The sequence below is a fragment of the Melozone crissalis genome, unplaced genomic scaffold, assembly GCF_028551555.1.
Source record: "Melozone crissalis strain CALT ecotype California unplaced genomic scaffold, PUWL_Pcris_2 ptg000005l_1, whole genome shotgun sequence".
NCBI lineage: Eukaryota > Metazoa > Chordata > Aves > Passeriformes > Passerellidae > Melozone > Melozone crissalis.
The window spans coordinates 46,039,572-46,061,655 of NW_026535783.1; the positions used below are offsets into that span (position 1 = coordinate 46,039,572).

The 22,084-nt window shown below is 39.5% G+C and overlaps 1 protein-coding gene across 1 annotated transcript; it reads left to right on the forward strand.

Annotated features, from left to right (window-relative positions):
- The first annotated feature begins 1,449 nt into the window (after positions 1-1,449).
- Positions 1,450-21,592, forward strand: ERMP1 (endoplasmic reticulum metallopeptidase 1). The gene is made up of 15 exons (XM_054287431.1): positions 1,450-1,730; positions 2,315-2,616; positions 5,554-5,681; positions 6,009-6,114; positions 6,991-7,137; positions 8,713-8,805; positions 10,185-10,397; positions 11,529-11,749; positions 14,345-14,519; positions 15,064-15,254; positions 15,950-16,102; positions 16,590-16,792; positions 17,454-17,569; positions 18,081-18,244; positions 19,533-21,592. Exons 1-15 carry the CDS (start codon positions 1,450-1,452, stop codon positions 19,695-19,697), a joined length of 2,658 nt encoding a protein of 885 aa, XP_054143406.1. The 3' UTR covers positions 19,698-21,592.
- The last annotated feature ends 492 nt before the right edge of the window (positions 21,593-22,084 follow it).

The following is a 22,084-nucleotide window of genomic DNA, read 5'->3' on the forward strand; positions in this document are numbered from 1 at the left end:
TTTCTTTAGATCATTACATATTTTGTTTCCAGATTACATCACAAAGCAGCAAAAAGTAGGTATCTTTTAGGATATCTTCAAAAATGGTGAAGAACACTGGAAAGCAGTATGACAAACAAAATGACCACAAACAGTGGTCATCTTCTGTGCCATCACTCAAAGGTAGTGTCAGAGCAGGAGGAAGTGTTCTCTCCCAAGGAGAACCAGTGCTGCATGAGTGACGGTCCTTGTCACTGCTCGGGCCCCATCCTCGCGGGTGCTCTCCTTGGCAGAAGTTCACTCGAAGCCACTATTCACTAGTACCTCTTGGCACTATTGCTCTGCACCCCAGCCTACCTGAGCTCCAGCCTGGGGGCTGCTACAACTATGAAATGCCAAAGATATAATGCAGTGGAGAGTGAAACCCTGCAAGAACCACCAGTGCTGTTACGTTTTTTAGGGTGGAGGCTAGGGTTGAGGCACTTTGCTGCTCCCCTACATGGCACCACTGTTACTTCTGTGAACTGTGAACTTTCCTTTCTGCTTTAACAAAAACAAAACCAACTAACCAATTAAAACAACGAAGGCAAGAAATTAGGGAGAGCCTTGCACACCTTTGTGAGCAAGGTGATGCAGCACGTAGCGCATGGGGCAGTCTTTGGTCAGGTGCAGGGTTAGGTGGATGCTCCCCCTGGAGCTGTGGCTGCACAGAGGGCCCAGGGCTTCACCTCTGCCAGGCCACCACTTCCATGGACAGCCACTGCTGAGGGCATCCCAGCCTCAGCGTGCAGCCAAACCAGGCCCAGCTGCACTGGCTGTGCCCAGTTACGGGCTCCGGAGGACAGGAGAGACATGGAGCTCCTGGAGCAGGTCTGACAGAGAGCAACTAAGGTAGCTAAAGAATTGGAGCATCTCTTTCATGAGGAAAGGCTGAGAGAGTTGGGCCTGTTCAGCCTCGAAAAAATATGTCTGTGAGATGGCCTTATCAACGTAAGTCTCTGAAGGGAGGGTGCGAAGAGGGTGGACCTGGCTCTTCTTAGCAGCTCTGAGCAACAGGACACGAGGGCAGGAGACAAGAGGACAATGGGCCGAAAATTATGCACAGGAGGTTACACCTGAGCGTGAGGAAGAAACCTGCATCTTTATAGTGCAGTTGACTGAGCACTGGAACAGACTGCCCAGAGAGGCTGTGGACTTTCCCTCATTAGGAATATTCAAGAACAGCATGGACAAATCCTGCGCCATGTGCCCGGGGATCACCCTGCTTGAGCAGGATGGATGCACCAGGTGCCTTGCAGTTGCCCTCTAACCCGACCGGCGCGGCGGCGCGGCGAGAGCAGCAGAGCGAGCGCCACCGCCGGGCCCTGCGCCGGGCCACGTGAGCGGCGGGCGGGGCCGGGCCGGGCCGCGCTCTGACCCTCGCCCGTGCCCGTACGGCGGCTGCGCGGCGGGCGGGAGGACGGCGCGGCCATGGAGCGCGGCAGCGACGCGGGCGGGTGGCGGCTCCGCGCCACCGCCGCACAGCGCGACCGCCGCCGGCCGCCGCCGCGAGAGGACGGCGACCCCGGCGCGGGCGGCAAGAAGCGGGGCGGGCGGCGGCCGCTGCTGCCGCTGCCCGAGGCGCGGGGGGCGCCGCTGGTGCTGCTGTACTTGCTGGGGCTGCGGGCGCTGGCGCAGGTGTCGCACCGGCAGCTGCTGAGCCGCCCGCCCGCCGCCGCCGGGCCCCGCGACTTCAGCGCCTCCCGCGCCAGGTACGGCGGGGCGCCGGGCGGGAGGCGGCCGGGGTGGGTGGCGGTCCCTGGCAGAGGGGTCGTGTCGCGCTGTGCCCTGGCGAGAGCTCGGAGCTGATGGAGCAGCGCCTCCCCATAGTTTAGTTCCAGTAGTTTCGTGTAGTGCTCAGTGTCTTCAAGTTTTCAGTTGTTATGTCACCGAGACGTCGGCAAGACTAAAACTATCACTTTAATTTCAGTTTTGGAGTGTTAGCGTCAGGTGTATATCTTGATAAAAGTGTGCTTTTTCAGACATTCGGAAAAAGACATATATGCATATACAGAACCTCGCTAAAGGTAAAGTCTTTAGCTTCTTCATTCACTCTTCTGTTTCTTTTTAAATTGATATGTTCAGATCAGAAAACCAATACCATGGCTTACTATCATGGTAAAAAGAGGGAGTCCTAATCAGGGCTATATTCCCATTACAAGTTATCATCTAACTGGCTTTAGTCTCTTCTGCCTACCTTGAGTTTTGAAATAGAACCGTCTACAAAAATGTTACAGTTGTAGATAAGTTACATACTAAATGTATTGATGCTTAAGTTTTAATTTATGTCTTACAGGGGATATCTGGACAACATTACAGCAATTGGGCCCAGAACAGTTGGAAGTCCAGAAAATGAAGTTCTTACAGTTAACTACCTCTTAGAACAAATCAGGGGAATAGAAAGAGAAAGCACGGATGCTCACAAGATATCTGTGGACATACAGAGGCCCACAGGCTCCTTCAGCATTGACTTTTTAGGGGGCTTTACTAGTTACTATGCAAACATAACCAATGTGGTAGTGAAGCTGGAACCTCGCAATGGAGCTGAGCATGCAGTGTTATCGAATTGTCACTTTGATTCCGTACCAAATACGCCAGGTAGGCTTGTGTGTTTGTTCCATGTTTCTGTGTGTGACATGAGCTGCAGGGCTTGGCTCATGAATTTCTCCTACCAAGTAGCCACCCTAGAATAATGCACGTGCCAGCTAGTCAGCTTGGTCTCAGTGAAACTCATTGTTTAGAGTGACAGATTGATCCTAGTTAAACTCAGGATTTCACTCTCATTTTCTGGTAGGCAGTGATTTACAGATGCTTATCTAGATTCCTGGGAAGTTTGGATATATCTGCCTTTCTTGTACTTCACTGCTTATGCATATTGTTTTTGTGCTGTTTCCACCCATCGTCCAGGTCTTTTCATATTTCTGTACTGATTTAATCCTGGTTTTCCTTTCACAGGATGCTTTGTGCCAGAGATTATGCCCACACACATTAATGAGTCTGTTTTCCCCTCCTTCTACTGGTATCTCAGATTTTCAGTCTGATATGCATAAAATATGCCAGGTTTTTTTTTCTTTCCACATTCAAAGCTTCTGTCTCAAAAGACTGTAGTGATCAAAGGCTAGAGTACTATTACCTTGATAGTGTGTATATGTTTTACTGCTAGTTTGATTGTCGTTTTTGCGTACTCTCTTATTCTTGTTCCTCTACATTTTTAAAATCTAATCCTTTAAAATTGTTGTTGCAGCAATGGTGTAAACTGCTTTGTAAATTTGTGGGTTTAACAAAGCCAGGAAGGTATGGATCTAAAACACAAAATCTGTTGTAACACTCAGCCACAGGTGTGTGGCTGTTATTACAGTTAAAAAACACCCACAGATGGCACTCACCAATGATACAGCTTTTACTGAAATTTCTTCATTTACATCCCATGCAATGTTTTATTGGTGATGAGCCTTCTGTTCTGTAGCACATGTGATTAGTCTTCATTATTAAGGGAACAGTTGAGTGTTAGCTAGAGAAACAAAGCTTTTGCTGGACTCCTTCTGCCTTTTTTCTGAACATAAATTGTGTATAGAACTTCTCTTTCTCAATCATATTTCTACAACATGAGCTTCTAAATTTAGCTTAATAAATGCATGATTATTATACATGCTGTGTGACTGAGGAACTGCAGAGATGCTAATTACTGCATGTATGTCTACCAAGACTTAGAGTATTTCACAAGCACAGTACTATGATAATTAAAACTTGTTTTCCAATTGATGTCCTATGTAAATTGTGTGTCGATTTCTGTGGATTATAAAATAGGATTATGTTTACATCAGTTATTTTCTTTACAGTTACTCAGACACTAAAATATTTCACCAGCCTTGCACGGAAGTGCCAAAAACATAGGAGTGGTTTGTATAGGATTTTAGAGAAAACTGCAGAGGAGCCAGAAATCATCCTGTGTGCTTGTTATTAATCACAAAGCAGCCTAGCCCTTTACAGCAGCAAGGAGCTGCTCTGCCTTTTGTTTTCTTAGTGTGTCATTTGCACATTACCTAAGCAAGAATTTTTTGGTTTTTTCCCATATTCTCTTAGCTATTTGCTTACAGCCCTTTTTTTCATTATCAGAAAGGTGGGCTTTTAACCAGAATCAGCATGACTCAAAGATCAGTGAGTAATACATTTGAAAATCAGGTAATAAAATATAATCTGCTTGTGGTGCTTATAGACACAAAATATGTGAAGCAAATCTCAGTAAATCATTTATTTAAAAAAAAAAAAACATAAACTTTGAAGTCCTAAAATATGTCTCTTTTTCTGATTCTACTGCTCTTCAGTTTATATGGCCTATTTGATTATTCTCTGATAAACTTGACAGCAAAAACGTTCTTGAAATATCGTTGCAGACATGATGTGGGTTTTCTTAGGCCGTAATTTCTGAGAAATAGGGTAGAGAATTGTGTATTGGAAAAATTTCAAATTTACTTATTCTATGCAATAAACTAAAGCTAAAACCTAGACTAAGATTTATGTTTATATTAGGAATATGTTGTTTTCATAGCAGATACTTCTTAAGTTTTGCCTGGTGATAAGCTTTGGAAAAGCTGCTCTTTTTTTTCTTTAGTGTGTAAATTGAACATTTTGAGCAGCTAGCAAGTGTACCTAAATATCATGCTGACTCCTGAACACACCATTGTTGGCATCTCAGTGCATGTCAGCAACATGCGTGCAACCCAGGCCCACAGGAATGAGGTTTATATTTCTGTTTTCTCCCAAGTTTTATTTATTAGAGCAGGATAGGGAGGTGCTACAGCCTGCACCAAAGTGAGGGAAGTGGGAAAATGGGAGGCCTTGACTAAAAGATGGCTGCTTAATCAAGATAAAAAACCAGTGGGGTGTGGGAGGTGTGAGATTGTAGTTGGATGAGAAACTCAAAGACAACAGAGATTAGAGTGAAAGGGGTTTCTGCAAAGAAAGAAGGGTGTTGAAAAGCATCTGATCATGAAAATCTTTTATTATAATGTATACCTTATGGAGATTTTAAAGGTGTGAATTCTGGTATTTACTTAGCTTTATTTTGCAGTCTTAGCTTTGTGTTACTTTGAGGTTTTGTCCTCCTAATTGAATGCATTGTAATAATGTAGAGCACTTCAGGGTGACTTTTGTGGGAATGTTTATTTCTTGAAATTTGAGAGTGCTGTCAATGAAAATGACATCCTTATTTGTTCATGTTGTATTTAGGAAAATAGATAATTATCACATTGCTTTCCTAGCAGCCTGGTTAGTCTGTTTCTCTTGAACAGTGGTGTTGAATCTGATATCTTGTCATTCACTTGCCCAACTTCTGAATTTATTTTTTCTTTCAGCTGTTGCTTTCAACTGGTGTAGACAGAGGGTACAAGCAGCACCAAAAATATTCTAAAGCTTAACACAATTGTACTGCAGTTATATTAAAACTGCAATAGCATAAACCATTTTCTCTCTCTTGTTTCTGTTACAAATCTGTGTGTTTGTTGTAAGCCTTATTATTTTGCTGATTATTTTAAGGTGCCAGCGATGATGCTGTTAGCTGTGCGGTGATGCTTGAAATACTTAACACACTTTCAAAGTCATCACAGTCCCTGCAGCATGCTGTCATATTCTTATTTAATGGTGCAGAAGAAAATATTTTACAGGTGAGAATGTGCCAGAATTAAAAATTATACATCAAAGCAGTATATTAAAGCTCTTAACAAATGAAAGATATAGCTTGTGTTTAATCTCTTGAAATATTCATTGATTACCTGTCTTTTCTGAGGAGAATGTGTATAATTTCAAAGGAAAGTATGCAGTTGGATTAAGGGTATTGTATATATTAGTTTAAATAGAAGACTTGCATTTTCTGCATCTGTTTGTGTTTTCTGCCTTGTGCCTTGAGTTATATGCCGTCTTGAATGATGGAAAATAACATTTAGGCTTGTCTGGTAGATGTTTGACCTATATATTTTTGTTTCCCCATCAAGGCTAGTCATGGCTTCATTACACAACATGAGTGGGCCAAGTCAATCAGAGCTTTTATTAACCTGGAGGCAGCAGGTGTAGGAGGAAAAGAACTTGTTTTTCAAACAGGTATGAACTTGCATTGTGTCCAATTTCTGCACTAGGATAATTTGATAATAAATTATGCAGACTTGAAGGAATATTGAAAATGACTCATAAGCAAAAGACAAGAGAACATCTGTGCCTTTTTCCCAGTCCTGTGCACCAGTTAAATTTTTCTTAGTCTTTAGGTAGTTACAGGCTAAAGCTCTGCCACAGAAGTTCCTTCGTAGGTGGGAAGCCTGTGGAGGGCAGAACAACAGAATTGTGTTTCTCTTTAACTTAAATATAAAAAGGAGAAAAGTGTTTTGGTAGTACATATATCTTAACACTCATACTTTCACATGTTCTATTTATTTTTCACAGAAGTTCTTGTAAAATCAGGAAGATGTTGGCATTAGAACTCCATTTCATGCTCAGGAAGCAGCAAAACTTCTGTGTTTTGTAGGCTACAGTTAGACCTGTACCCCATCCTAGCTGGACTGCAGACATTCTTGTCCTGATGAAGCCCTTAGGTGTTTGCTGGCTCTGAATGCTTTAGGGGGTCAGACTTTTTCTAAACAGCACTACTGATGTATGATACATGATGGATTGGAAGCTTGGCTAAAGGTTGTGACTTCTTCATTAACACTAGGTCTTTTTGGGACATGGCTTGTCTGCTCTGCCACTGTTGCTCTCCAACACGGGAGGCAACAGTGGCTTAGTTTTTTTCCCCTCAGGTGTAGCCAATTCTTTCTCTCAAGTGTGAGTCATTCATCCAACACAATTGTACTTACTATATGCTCTGCAGGGCAAGAGTGTTAAATCTCAGTGAGTTACTTTGTGTTATTTGTTACCATGAGAATGCATAGCCTAACTGAAGTTCAAAAAATATTTGTTGTGAGTTTTCTGCTCATCTTTTGTCAGGACCTGAGAATCCTTGGTTGGTACAAGCATATGTAGTTGCAGCCAAACATCCCTTTGCCTCTGTGGTGGCACAGGAAATATTTCAGAGTGGCATTATCCCGGCAGATACTGACTTCCGTATCTACAGGGATTTTGGCAATGTTCCAGGTATGTTATCAAAAGGCATGTCAATACACATTACATTTTTATAACAAGGACACTTGTCTCTGGTTGACTATGTGAACACTTTCACATTTGATCTGTCACACTGGGAGGGAATTTTCCTGTTCCTTTCCTAAGGAAAGAGTTTTTAGATTGTCATATAGTTGCTAAGGATGTTTTAGATGACTGGTGTTTTCCAGAAAGAAGCTTCATGGTAGAAAAGTTTCTGAAAATCAGGGAAATAATCCAGGAATTAACAGTACTCTATTAAATATTCTGGTTTGAAACATTTTGGTACATGATGTTAATAACCTACTTGCAGGAATGAAATGTCTGTATCTAATAGATTAAGCAAAATCGTCTTTAGAGATAGTGACATAGTCATTAATGTATTTAATTTTCCTTGGGTTTTGTTTGGTTGGGGATTTTTATTGTTGTTCTTGTTTTGTTTTGTTGTTGTTTTTGTTAGGTTGTTGTGGGTTGTTTTTTTCCTTATTGGTGGTGGTGTTTTGTTTGGGGAATTTGATTGTTGGTTTTTAGGGGGCTTTGGCGGGTTTTGTTTGTTTTTTTCCATAATCAAGGACTGGACAGAAGCTTTTTTGTTTTGCTAATCTGTTTACAGCTTGCTATCCTTTCTGTGGAGAATGAACAGTGGGAAAGAAATGTTAAATGTTCACTCAATGAACACAGTTCAAAAGACTGTAAACTTCTGTAAAGTCCTTGTTGTCCAGGACAGGTTGTCATTGGAGTCAAGAAAAGTGATATTTTTGAATTGATTATTGGTACAAAGCAGTTGTTCTGACATATTCTGTACTGTTCTGAAGTATGCTTCTAGTCTGAAAATAAAGTAGCTGATTTTGTACAATGTCTTCTTTGTTCAGAACCATACCTGGGTGGTAAATGATTTCTTACTGACCTCTGGGGATTTTTTTATAAACCAATAAAGAAATAATTAAATTTAACAATTGGTTTGTTCCTTAGAATTGAGACCTAATTTGCTAAAAACTGTGAGAATTCAGATTGCAGGTACCAGCTTTTTGCATATGCAGCTGAACAGGTGAATGGGATACGCTGAATGTATAACTTATTAAGCAGAGGGTTTAACCTTTGGGTTTTGGTAAATACTTTTGTGTACACGTTAGAAGTACAAAGAGCGCACCTGGTATTTTGAGGAGGTGCTCTGTAGTTTCACAGTGCTGCTTTTTATTACTTTTCAACATGAACATTTATTGAAGTGTTGCAAGTAAGCATTTGGCAAGCACCTTGTACATCTTGTACATGAGGCTGAGATGATCTGGTGTTTTTTATGTGTTCCTCTAGTTGGGTACAGATGTCCTGGGAATGGGTACATGCAAAATGACAGATACTTTAAAATATTTTAAAACTGTTCTCTTTTAAAGACACTGGAAGTCCAGTTAGTTTTCCTTCTGTAAAGAAGACTACTTTCTTCATCTCTAAGGATGATGGCTGGGTTACAAAGTAGAGCAGCATTTTCTGTAAAGAATATGGGAGGCTTTCATGTATTTGTTTTGGGGTTTTAGGATTGTATAGATTTTAAAAATGCTGCTTTTCTTTTTGTAGGAATAGATTTGGCTTTTATTGAAAATGGCTACATTTATCATACAAAATATGACACATCAGACAGAATTTTGACAGATTCCATTCAGAGAGCAGGTTGGTATTTTAAGGATTCAATAATTTACCAAAGAGTGGTATTGTAGCTGCTTTTTCATTTTGCTGTAGGACTGCTGTAGTATAAATTGATAATTTTAATGACACATTTAGTACATGTTGGTTGTGTTCTCAAGAACACAAAGAAAGAATTAACTGAATACATACATTTTAAATAATAAAAGAAATATATTTGGTCAGCTTGGGAAGATAAACTTCACCAGCATCCAGTGACGTTAGATTCCACAGTTGCTTTCAAATCAGAGTTATTGTCTCTCCATTGATACCTGATTATTCAGCATTCTGTGTTCCTTTTATCTCACTAAGTCCCAATATTGGTTAATGTTTTTCATCAGAAGCTTTTGAGTAGTTTGGTGGCATATAGACTGATCTACCAACAGAGAATTTTGGATTAGAATGGACCTCAGGCAAACTTATGTGGTAGTACACAGACTGGGTAAATAGGATTTATTTTCAACAACAGGTTGTGCTCATAGCGGGCTGTTTGACAGAATGCAGTAAAGAAAATGATGAAAACCTTTAATTTCCCAGGAAAATTAGCATAATCCTAAATGCCTCCAGGATTTTGACTATTTATTCTTCAAGTTTATACAAAAGCCAGCTTAGATGACCAGCATGAATTAGGGTTTTAAACACTTCCTTGCACCAATTTAGCTGCAGGACAGAAAGTAACGCTTTTAAATTCCTGTAGGAAAGATGATTTTACTGGTCATGATGGTTATATGTAGAACTTGTCCCATTAAATATATGACAGGTTAAAAAAAAAAAAAGACAAACTTTACAGCCAGTAAGCACTTCTAATGGTCTAATAAAAGCAAAATCAAAGTTTAGAATGATTGCTCTCATTGGGTTACCTGTGTTTTGACTGTACTGTGTAAAAGCAAAAGGTGATTGATTCCTGGAAGCTACAGAATAAAATAGTGGTCTTGTCTTTACAGTCATGTAGGGAAGGAAAGGCAGGTAATTCATAGTCATGGAAACCTGGAGGGGTCACTTAGTAGTGAGGAAAGGATGAAGATTAGGAAATTATAAACTCTTCCATGGGTTAGCCTTCAAGTCCAGTGTGAAATATCAGAAGTGAAGAAGAGTTTGTGGGCTGAAAGTCTGACTGTTGCCTTCACTGAGGTGATGTCTAAGTGCATGAGACTTCCCAGGTATACTTATTTTGACAGCTGGATAGAATAACTCATGAAGATACTATTTGTATACTGTCAAATACCTGTTTGAGTATAATCATTTGTGTATTCATGCCTTTGTTGAGGATATTTCTATACAATTTTTCAGAATGGTTATATTAAAAATGCTGTGTGATAATTTATTAACCTTGATATAATTATACTGTGCCTCTGCTCCTTTAATAGGTGACAATATTCTGGCTGTCCTAAAATACCTAGCTACATCAGAAAAGTTGGCTAAATCTTTTGAGTATCGACATGGAAATGTTGTGTTCTTTGATATACTTGGTTTATTTGTCCTGGCTTATCCTGCTCGTGTTGGCACAATTATGAACTATATTACATCAGCAATTGCTTTTTTTTATTTAAGCAAAAAAGTATTACAGCCAAAACCCAGAGGTAAGTCTAGGTGATTTTGGGGTGGGGTTTGTTTGTTTGTTTGTGTTTGGAGTTTTTTGGGTGTGGTTTTTTTTTTTAGCTTTTTTGTTTTTTTTAATTGCATTACTCTTTAACAAATAGTAATTACTCGATGCAAAAGTGCAGGTGAAAAAGTGTTCAGACCATTACAGCATCTGGTTAGTTGAACTTCAGAAATAAATTTTAGGTGTGCAGCATGCCATAGGAGTTGCTTTGTGCTTAAATCTTGCATCTGAATATTAATAATGGTGAAAGAATATGATAGGCCTAGATGTGTAGCATTTATGAATCATGATTTTGTCTCTTATCATTTCATGAAGGTTAAAATTTAATATTTTAAAGATTTGGAAATTGAAAAAAAATAGCCGAGTATCCATATTATGTTTTTTATTTTGTTAATTCAGATATGGTGTCAGAACCATGTTTCTATGACACCTGTCTGTAGACAGGAGCAAGTACGGAAAAAAATAGGGAAAATGACAGAAAAATTTAATAGAATGTAAACCAACTTAAATCTAGTTAGACCTTCTTAGGTCATGTGTAGGAGCATGCCTGTTTAAAAGAAATAAGGCTCAAGAAATCACGCCCATCTCAAAATCCAGAAAACATTTTTGGAGTAAGAAAATGTTACAAGAAAAGCAATTCAATTTTTTTGTTGTTCTTGGGGGGAACGAGGAGAGGGACTTGTGGGTGTTTTTGGTGGTTTGTTGGTTTTGTTTAGTTTTGTATTTTTTCAGGGGAGAGTTTTTATTTTGGTTTGGAGTTTTTGTGGTTCGTTTTTTGTTGGGTTTCTTGTTGGGCTTTTCTGTATGCTTAAAAGTGGAACCGTGGCTCCACTGGCCCCCTAGTAAAATTCTTGCTAGAAAATTAAGAAAGCTGTAATCTGCAAAATGCACCAGTATTCTGGGAATAAACATTGCAGCAGGGATGTGTGCAAAGAACATGCAAAGAATTAGGCTAAGAGATGCAAACTGTGCTGTTGAGATATCTTCACAGGGGATCCCTTTATTTTGGTCATTAAAGTAGTTACACTATGGGGTAATTAAAATGTTGATGATAGTCTGCAGTAGAATACACAAGTATTGAATGAAACTTCTTTTTTCTTCTTCATAGCTGTTCACAACCTGAAGAAGTTACTGACTGCATTCAGCTTAACGCTGACGAGCTGGGTGTGTGCACTGGTGGCAGTCCTCATGGTAGCAGTGTTTGTCTCCTTCATTGGACGGGCTCTTTCTTGGTACACCCATTTCTATGTTTCTGTGTCTCTCTATGGCACTGCAGCTGCAGCTAAGCTCATTCTTGTGCACATGCTAGCCAAGAAGTTCTTCTACAAGGTAGGCAAGGCTTTGTTGTTATTGTTGAAGGGCAATGAGGTGTTTAATCTGTGGAAGATAGATTTGAGCTGCTTAAAAAAAAAAGCAAAAAGTGTTTAGTATTTTAGGTGTCACTGTGAAAAATTGCTTCATCTAAACATAGAGATTGTTCTGCTAAACCAGAGAGGTAAGAGCTATGTGATTTAAGGCAGCTTTGACCTTTAGGAGATGTTTCGAAAAAAAGGCAGGAGCCTTTGTGACTTGGGTCACAGCAACCCCAGGCAGTGCCACAGGCTGGGGCAGAGTGGCTGCAAAGCTGCCACAGGAAAAGGCCCTGGGGGTGCTGGTGACAGCAGCTGAGCGTGAGCCAGCAGTGCCCAGGTGGCCAAGAAGGCCAATGGCATCCTGGCCTGTGCCAGCAATGGTGTGGCCAGCAGGGGCAGGGCAGGGACTGACCCCCTGTACTTGGCACTGCTGAGGCCACACCTCAAATCCTGCGCTCAGTTCTGGACCCCTCAGTACAAGAAAGTAACTTTGGTGCTGGAGCAGGTCCAGAGAAGGGCAGTGGAGCTGGGGAAGGGTCTGGAGCACAAGTTCTGTGAGGAGCAGCTGAGGGAGCTGAGGTTGTTTAGGCTGGTGAGAAGGAGGCTCAGGGGGATCTTTTGACTCTACAACTGCCTGAAAGGAGGGTATAGCCAGGTGAGATTTGGTCTTTTCTCCCAGACAACCAGCAACAGGACAAGAGGAAATGTTAAGTTATGCCAGGTTGGGTCACCATCCTTGGAGGTATTTAAAAGATGTGTAGATCTGGCACTTAGGGACATGGTTTACCAGTGGTCTTGGCAGTGCAAGGCTTAGATCAAATGATCTCAAAGGTATTTTCTAACTTAAAACAATTCTGTGATTATTCTGATTTATAGTTGTTTTGACCACAGCTGGAGATGTAACAGAGTTCTGTCTGTGTTCTTCTCTGCAATAGGTAAAAGTCATTTAGGCCCCTGCAAAGCTCAGTAAGGATTTGGTGTGTTACTTTTCCATTGCTGTAATTTGTCATGATTACTGTCTGTTTACCTGTTTTGCTTAGGATTCTTTTTATGGACTAATCAATGTGATTTAACATGTGTAATAATTTCATAATTATGGATTATAACAGTCTCATGTGATTTTGTGTTAAATATGAATAATCTTGAGGTATCTGATAGATATGACACTCCTCCAGGGCAGAAGTTGACTATTCAGGCCTGCTAGGTTGAGGTTTTAGGTGCAGTAATATTTAGTCATTCAGCTTGCTGTTACTTATATTATCTCAGCCACGTGGGTAGGTTTTGGACAAGGGAATTTAGGAAGCCTTAGTTGTCATCCAAATACAAATGTTTGGAAAAGTTTTAAGAACTTCATGCCATTTGATTGTATGAAAAGTTCTGAGTGGATCCATTGTGTCTTTCTCTGGAAGTAGGTTTTTTGAATGTTTTTAGGGAAGGGGAGCGTTAAGTGGTACGTGTATCTTACTGAATGTATGTATTTTGTGTTTTCCCTCTGTGGAAAAGATGAGCCATTTATTAAATAGATACAATGTTACCGTTTTCCAGTCGTCTGGATGAGCTGGTTGTTACTTTCATTAGCTGTTAGGACATTTCAGGCTCTAGATCTACATCATGGCTACTGATTGCCTAATCATCAGATTAACCATCTGAAAATCAGAAGTGTTGCATGCTGTAGCTTGCACCACGCTGTACAGTTAATGTTGCTTGCATTTGACTTAAAAGTTGCATAAAAATTTTGGAAGCCAGTTTCTTCCTTGGCTGTCAGAGGCAGATTCATGGCTCAACAACTTCTGAGTTGATAAGCTTTATGTTTTGAAATAGTTTGGCAACTTTTATGTTTCTTCACTCTCCTCTTTTTTTCTTCCTCACCCTGAAACTGAAGTAGGTGCTTTCTGATAACCATTGTTCATGCAAACAGTCCCTTGTGCTACTAGCAGGATTTGCAGTTAGGAATCGTGCCATGCATACAGTGCAGAATTGCCCATGTAATTTAAAAAAACCCCAAACCCAAAGCAAATAATATTTTTGATGGTTAAGTTTCTTCTTTCCGCCCCCACGCCCCCTGAAACATATCTGCTGTTGTCTCACATATTATGTCTTTTATTCAAAACAAGTAATATATTTTAATAAACAGACTTCTGAGGTGACAGCTTGTGGCATGACCTAAAGAGGGACCAATATAATATTTGTGCATTAATAAGAGTGCTTGTGTAAGAAGTTTGTTAATATGCTGTGTTACTTTTTTTAAAAAAAGACCCTATTTGCCTGAAACACTGGAAAATTGTGTGTATTCTTTGGTATTGTTATTTGTACATTGCCTTCCTCCTTCTTCCCCAGCCTATGTAATCTCTTTTTCAAGTTATGTCAGCAGATTTAGAAAAATAATAAAAAACATGTACGGTCATGGATAATTCTGTATGGTAAGAGGATGGTGAGATGATGCTATTCAAAATTGTTTTGCCCAAGGAAAACAATTGTTTACAAGGAATGTGGATTTTTTTATGTGTTCTCATGAGATGGGACCTATGGAATGTGCACAGTAATGAAATGTTTTTACTTCTTTTTATTACAGAATGTGAATGAGCAGTTCCTGGGAGATGTTTTTTTTGATGCCTCATTGATGATTTGGTCAATAGTATTGGCTGTGATGACTCAGATGGGCCTTTGTTCAGCATTCATTTGTACACTGTGGGTAGCATTTCCTTTACTCACTAAGCTGATGATCCACAAGGAATTCAGCCAAAAAGGTATGGATTTTGAGGGGTAGATATTGTGTTTCTAAACGTGTACCCCTACTCTTACTTAAGCAAAAGAAATCGCAAACATTGACTTTGAGTAATCAAATTAACTAAGTCACATTTTTGTCATGAAAAAAGTGTTCTTGAACTAAAGACAAGTTTGTAAGTGTGAGAAGCTTTAAAAAAATATGCTGAAAAACATCCCAGGTCTCAGGCTATAAGAACAGTAAGTGAGTATATTAATAAGTGATCAGAATTTTGATGAACAGTAAGATTCATAAAAATATAATAATATTTAAATGATGCTTGGGACAGTAAAGATGTTTCAGGTTTTTTTTTGTAGTACAAGATTAATTTTGTGGTGGTTTTGAAAATTATACTGGTGTTAGCTGTGCAAAATGAGATCTTCCCATATCCATGTTAGGGATGAGGACCAGTATTGTGTATTGGGACTTGCAGCAGTATATTCTTGTGGATATTTCAATAAAGCTGTGTGTTTATGTCCTTCTAAGCTTCTACTTTTTTGTCTTTTGTTTTTTCCTGTTCTGTATAGGTGCCACAATAAAGTTTATTGCGATGTACATGCTGGGGATGTTTGTTCCCTATTTGTATATGCTGTATCTTAGTTGGACTGTGTTTGAAATGTTTACACCTGTCATGGGACGAAGTGGTTCAGAAATTCCACCAGATATGGTGTTGGCAGGATTTATTGTCATCTTCACTGTGATCCTATCTTCCTATTTTGTAAGTAGAATTTGCAAATGTTGTTTAAAACCCTTAAGCTTTCCCTATAGTTTAGAATAAGATGTGGTTCTTGATTAATACTGGAAGTTAGTGATAATTTTACAGTCTCTTAAACATTACAGGAAAATTCTAGAACATATGTCAAAGATTCCACAGTTTGTGTTAGTCCAAGAAAGATCATTGAAGCAGAGCTTATATTGCTGTATGGTGGTGTAGTACAGGCTGATGTAAAATACAAAATGTAATGCTAAATTTTGAGTAGAGATGGAGTAGAGATTTGATTTAGGTTTAATATATGACTGAACAATACATATACAAACTTCAAAAAGAATACTCAGATTTGTGGGCTTTTTATGCTGCCATAGAACCTGGAAAAATTTGGTTTTTGGGTTTTTTTGTTGTTTTTGTTTTTGTTGGTTTTGTTTGTTTGTTTGTTTTGGCAGATGTTTTGAAAACAAGAAAATTTTGAAAGTTCCAGGAACTACTCATTTTGTTTCTTTTTAAAAAAGAAATCATCTTAAAAATACTAGTTCTAAATACTGAGATTAAAAAGACACAATTGCAAGTACCACCTCACACAAGACACTTCCTTTTAGTGTACCTTCAGTTCCATAATTGAATTTTAGAATTATACAAATAGTGTTTTATATTTATGTGTTGCAGTTTTATAACTGGACTGTTTTTTCATTCTCTAGATTAACTTCATTTACCTTGTCAAAAGTACCAAAACGACGCTAGTAACTTTAACTACTGTGTTTGTAGTCACTCTGATTCTCGTTTGTAGTGGAATCTTCTTTCCTTACAGTTCTGATGCAGCTAATCCAAAGCCTAAGCGAGTCTTTCTCCAGGTAAGAAAAGCTTTGCATGTTGTATGGCCTCTTTTGGTTGCAAGAATGTTTAGTTTTTTCAAGGCTTAATATCCCCTTTCTTTCTTGGTTTAAAAGCTCTAACGGTTATTCTTGGATTTGAAACAATTGATGTTTCCCTTGTTCACTCCCAGTGTTCAGCTCACCTGTGTCAGAAGAGCAGGGTGTTTTAGGGGGGTTTAAGCAGGTGAATTGTGTAACCAGTGGTAATTTAAAAAGTGAATGTGGTTTGAGGTGGGCTAAAACAGTCATCTTCTGATAGTGTTTTTATGATATGTTTTCATCTGAATAATTCTTGCATTTATATTCATAAATACTCAGATATGTGTTCAGTGCTGAAAAGCCTACTGAAAATGCAGTAGACCTTAAGGTATTTCAGACCTTAAGGATATTTCAGAATCACCTCTGACTCTTGCAAACTCCAGAGGCTCCATTATCTTTTTGTGTTTGTTGTTTTTTTTCCTTCTAGCATACGAGCAGAAGATTTCATGATCTAGATGGAAATGTGGTTAAAAGTGACTCTGGTATATGGATCAATGGGTTTGATTATAATGGAATATCTCACATAACTCCCCATGTACCTGAAATCAATGACACCATTAGAACTCCGTGTGAGGAGCAGGCTCCCTTCTGTGGCCTTCCTTGGATTCTGCCAGTCCATTTCATGTTCCGGTTTGTGTGAACTCTGCCTCACTTGAGCACTTTACTGCAAAGTACAGCAGTCGTTTATGCAATTTCACTTACATAAGGGAGGAAAAACTAAGGATAATCTTGGTCTAAAAGTACATAATCCTTCATCTGTGTCTTCTGCCATGGGTCTGCTGCAGGAGCTGTAGAAGTTGATGTGTGGAAATTAGATGTAGGCACCAGAGGAGAAAAAGGTGAAGGGGGGCCTTCTAAAGGGCAGTTCAGAAGAGGAGAATATATGTCTTCTCCCTTCTTCCCTTCCTTCACTGCAGCTGACAGCAGAGGATGTTTAGAGTAGGAGGTCTCTACAGAAGGAATCCAGCTGCTGTGGCTGTTTCTCACACCACAAGAATCTTGAGAGCCAAAGTTTATCTGTTTGAAGGTGAAAATGTTCTCACTTGTTTGTTTTGTAATTTAAGGCAGATGAAGGTAATGAATTGACACACTAGTGACAATTTTTCTATTAATATGCCCTTTAAATATTTGTCTGGCCAAAAGCTGATTTTTCCTGTCTCCTGCTAGAATCAGCATCTTTTGAATATTTCATGTAGCAGCAGCACAGTCAGCTGTGCTATGGAGAAACTTCTTGTCTTCTGACCTCAGGGTGTTGCATTGAAAATAACTTGAAACTTTTTTTTCTCCACAGGAAAAACTGGTATCTTCCTGCTCCAGAAGTTTTGCCAAGAAGCCCCATTCAGTTTAAACTTCTGTCCAAGAAGCTGATGCCTTGGAATTCTGTGAGGTTAAGCTTTGAAGTATCTGGTGAGTGACTGAAGCTTCTGGTTTATGATTTGTGTTTATTTTTATGCCCATAATAAATCAGGCTTTGACTCCAGTACTGCAGGTTGCAGTGCTGTTCCCAAGATAGTGAGCTTTCTGAGATTAGCATGAATTAATTCAGTTTCATAGCACACTAGAAGCTGTGAGTAGTGTCTTGCAGTTCTTATATCTGGGACTGGTAACTTCATCTGTCTTGAGTAAGTCTTGATTTTACAGAAGTTCCTTTCTAAGCTGGATCTTGTAGCATTTTATGTGTTAGTATGTAGAAGTATTTTTTATATTTATTATTATAAAATGTCCTGTGTTCCTCTGTTCCCTTAATATCACACTTATCCCAGTGCTTAGGAAAAATTGGAGCATCTTCTGTAGAGAAGACGTTTCTGTCGTGCTTTGGAAGACATGAATAGTAGCTCAAGGATGCCCTGCTGTTCCAAGGGACAGCAGGTGGTTCCTCTGCCTGTTGATCCATGTAGACACATCTCTGTCCCTGCAGGCCCGAGCCACATGTCCCTGTACGTGCGGCCGCGCGCGGGCTCCGCGCTGTCCCGCTGGTCCCTTGGGGATGGAATGCCGGTCGCCAGCCTGGGGGGAGACTACTTTGTGTTCTACTCCCGTGGGCTGCAGGCAGCTCCCTGGCACTTCTGGGTGGAACTGACGGTGAGTGCGGCACTGCTGGAAACTGGTGATGCCTTGGTCCACCCTCTTCCCACCATGGCTGCATTCCTGTGTGAAAAGTGTCACTGTAACTTCCTAATGCTTTGCTTTATTTGGTAGATCTTAATTCTAGTATCCTTCTTTTGATAGGTCAGCTTTATAGATCAGCTCCCATGTATTTCCCATGACAGTCCACCAACTTTCAAACAGCCAAGGGAAAAATACTTTTCTTGTCTGCATGGTCTTTGATCATAAGTTTTGATTTCTCTGATCTTCCCCTCACAGTTCCCGAAATCTTATCTTTACTACTGTTATTTCAGAGTTGATTTTTATTATTATGAGTAGTTCTCTTTCTCTTCTTTTGTTTGCTTGGTGTTGGGGAATTATAGAATCCTTGGTGGAAAATGTACCTGTCCTGAAGCTGAAGAGAGCTGTAAAAGCTTTGTTTTCTAAATTTTCTTTTGCATTATTATCAGCTAGAAGCAAGGCTTCCAGCCTTCCTGTTTGAGTGGGATTCAACTCAACAAATTATAGCTCTCATCCTATAACTTTCTTTATGCCCTGCCTCCACCTAAGCTTCTACTCAGCCTTCACCCTAAGCAGCCCAGGCCTAGCCTTCCACCAAACCCTCCTAATCTCAGCCCTACTATGTTTAGAGAGCATAATGCTGTCCATCTATTATCTGTCTGCCTCCCCACCTTCCAACTTGCAAAGGAATAATTTTTTGCAGACCCATATGTTTTTAGTATAAGTTTAGCAGTATGTTTTTACTATAGGTTAGTACTTATCCTATGAGTAAATATTACAAGTATCTTTGAAAAGTCAGAAAGCCCATTTTTCCTTCCTGCACCAGGCAGTCTAAACACAAATAATCCTCAAAGGGTACTCGATAAGGCAGATTGGAGTCTCAAGTGTGACAAGCCTTGCAAGTCTGATAGAGGCAAAGCTAGGCAGAATGGGATTTGCCGTAGAAGGATCAGTGTAAACACTGTGTTGGAGTCCGTATCTTGATTTGTCAGCAAAACGGGCAGATACTAACACTGAAGTAGGAGCACGTGGAAGTTGTGTAACACATCAGAGGCACTGTGATCCAAAAATGTGGTTGCCAGTTTGTTTCAAATTGAACTTGTCATGTAATCAGACTGATACGTTGAAGATAAGGGAGTGTTTTAACATAGAGAACAAAGAACTGCAGGACAGATACTGTCTGTAGAAAACTGCATCTGAATTGATGTATGTTCAAGTATCAGGAACAATCATAAAGACTGTGTTGTCCTTTTTTCATTTTCAGGCCCCAGAGAAGCATTCTGATGGGATAGTCTCCCTCGCCATAGCAGCACATTACTTTTTTGGGGAAGATCAAAAGTCACCTCAACTCTATGCCTTACTGGAGAGGTTTCCAAACTGGACGTTTTCTTCTGGCTGGTCCTGTACCTATGACCTTTTTGTCTTTTAATTTTTTCAGCAATGCTGCAGGGCTGATAGGGTTATCTCTGATGCAGCATGCCCTTATGGCAAGCACTTTCTAACAAGATGCCAGAGACTTCAACAAGAACTTAAAATACTTCAGCAAATGGTGTTTCTTTGGCAGTTTGACTGTTTAAAGACTACTGCTGTCTTGGGGATATAATGATACTTTTCTGAATGCAGTTCACCTTGGCTCTTCCACTGAAGTGGCAGTTTGGCTAGTGGGTTTGTTAAAATGAAAACTGCACTTGACGAGGTAATGTTAGTACAATAAATAGTGGCAATTGTAATGGGAGGGCTTTGTGGAATTATTTTGATACTGTGTAAAATACAACTGTATTGACTGATACATGGAGTATCACCCACCAATCCTATCCGTCCTATTCAAGTCTGATCTCCAGCTAGAAGGTGTTTGTTCCTGTGGGAGCACGGCAGAGGTGGCAAAGTCCCAGGCATTACTTTTGTCACTGGAGGAAGTCGCTGAAAGCTGTGGTACTCATGTTGGTTGCGTTGAGTCCTTGGCAAATGCACAATGCAGAGAAATCAATATTGTGATGGGACGTGGTAATTGTTTATCCAAATTGTATGTTTCTGTTAAAAAACTTAGTTCTACCCCTTTTCCTGTCTCTCTGGTGTTACAGCATGAGTGGCTAAGTTTAACCTAACTACCATCTTGTGGGCTTGTTCCTGTTGGGATCTTTCACTATCAGCACATGAGCATGTGACTTGCTCTCTCATACATAAGAGTGCTAAGTCCTTACTCCTTTAAGTGGATGTCTTATAATTAACCTACTCTAAATTTTTAGTTTCCTTCCAATTTATTAGAATTGGCTAATTTTGGTATCTCCTCTGGAGAAACTTTTGGTAGTGTGTCAGTATTGCACTTGCTAATACATTTTACTATTTCTTAAAATAAGGTTTCCTTTCCTTAAGGAAAAGCACCTAAAAGAGTAATCTTGAAAAGATGTCTAATATTCTGGATTGCTCTTATTTTATTTTCATAGGATGGATTTTTATAAATGTCTGTGTTTTAGAGTATCTTCCAATTTTAATTGGCAAGCTTTGAAATCAGAAGCTACTGACCTCTTTTTTTGTACTTACCATATTTTGGGGGTTTTTAGTGCAGTGGTTAATAGTTAAGGGTAATTTTTGAAATTCAAAGAGCTTGATATATCTAAAGGAATGTTTTTTTCCAAATTACATATAAAAAATTTGGCTATATCAATATCACACTACAAATTTAAATAGTTAATCTCATGAGTATTGCCTAATGTCATACAGAGCAGATTTTGTGCAGGCATCATCATTTCGAGTAGAAACATGCTAGTACTGGTAAGTTTGCAGAGCACATGAAAGAAAATTGTGTGACAGTTAATTTGTGTGAGCTGTGATGGATAACAGCTCTTCAGTCAGGTATTTTTCCTTTAGACTGTTCTGTAGTAGCGTGTAATAGTGGAAAGAACCAGTGTCATTGGTTGGCCAAGGGACATTAACAAAGATTGTCAACTCACTCATGGACTAGGGTAAGAGGTTTAACTACTGTAATCATAATGAACTGGCCATCAGTATCTTAAAACTTGGGGGTTTATACATTAATGTGCATTAATCATCACTTGATTGTATCTGATTTGAAAGTACAATCCCTATATTATTTAAAAGTGCTATTAATGATTTGAAAATCAGAGTTATGAACTAAAACTCCTGTGTCTTGAATCTCAACGAATGTTGTACTGTACTCTAGCTGATGCACAGCTAGTTAACTAAAGCTGCACTGATATTTACCATCTTTCTCAGTTTTGAGTTTTGTGTTTTGCTTATGATTTAAAGCTTTGGAAGTGCTGTGTGAAGAATTCATATGGGGAGCCAAAAATATAAAAATGCCTGTCGGCATAAGTGAAGCAATAACTTCTGCTGTCTCAGGATTTAATCCTTGTTAAATAAATTTATTATGAGGTATATCTGGTTTGTTGCAAGTTTCTGTCTTTGTAAATAAAAGCAAAACTTGATTGGTGACACTTGATTTTTAGCATGATTAAAGGCTATATATTTGAGTTCCATTCATTGCAGTAATGTTTTACTTGAATTTGGGGTAGAAATACTGCTAAGAGCAGTATAATACTGCTGGGTCAGACAGCTGGTGTTAGAGCTGTGTGGAAGATAAGCTTGGCCAAAGAATGCAAAAATCATCTGAGTTGAGAAAAGTCAGAATGGGAATTCTGGGTGGTTTCCTGGACAGGAGGGTGGTTTTTGAAGATGTGATACAGAGGAGTCACTGGTAGCCAAGCTAAGTATTCTTTGCAAAATTGATGGTTGAGACCAGTTTTATTGTTAATCTAAGACAAAAAAAAGGATGGAAAAATTCTTTGTTTGTGTCCA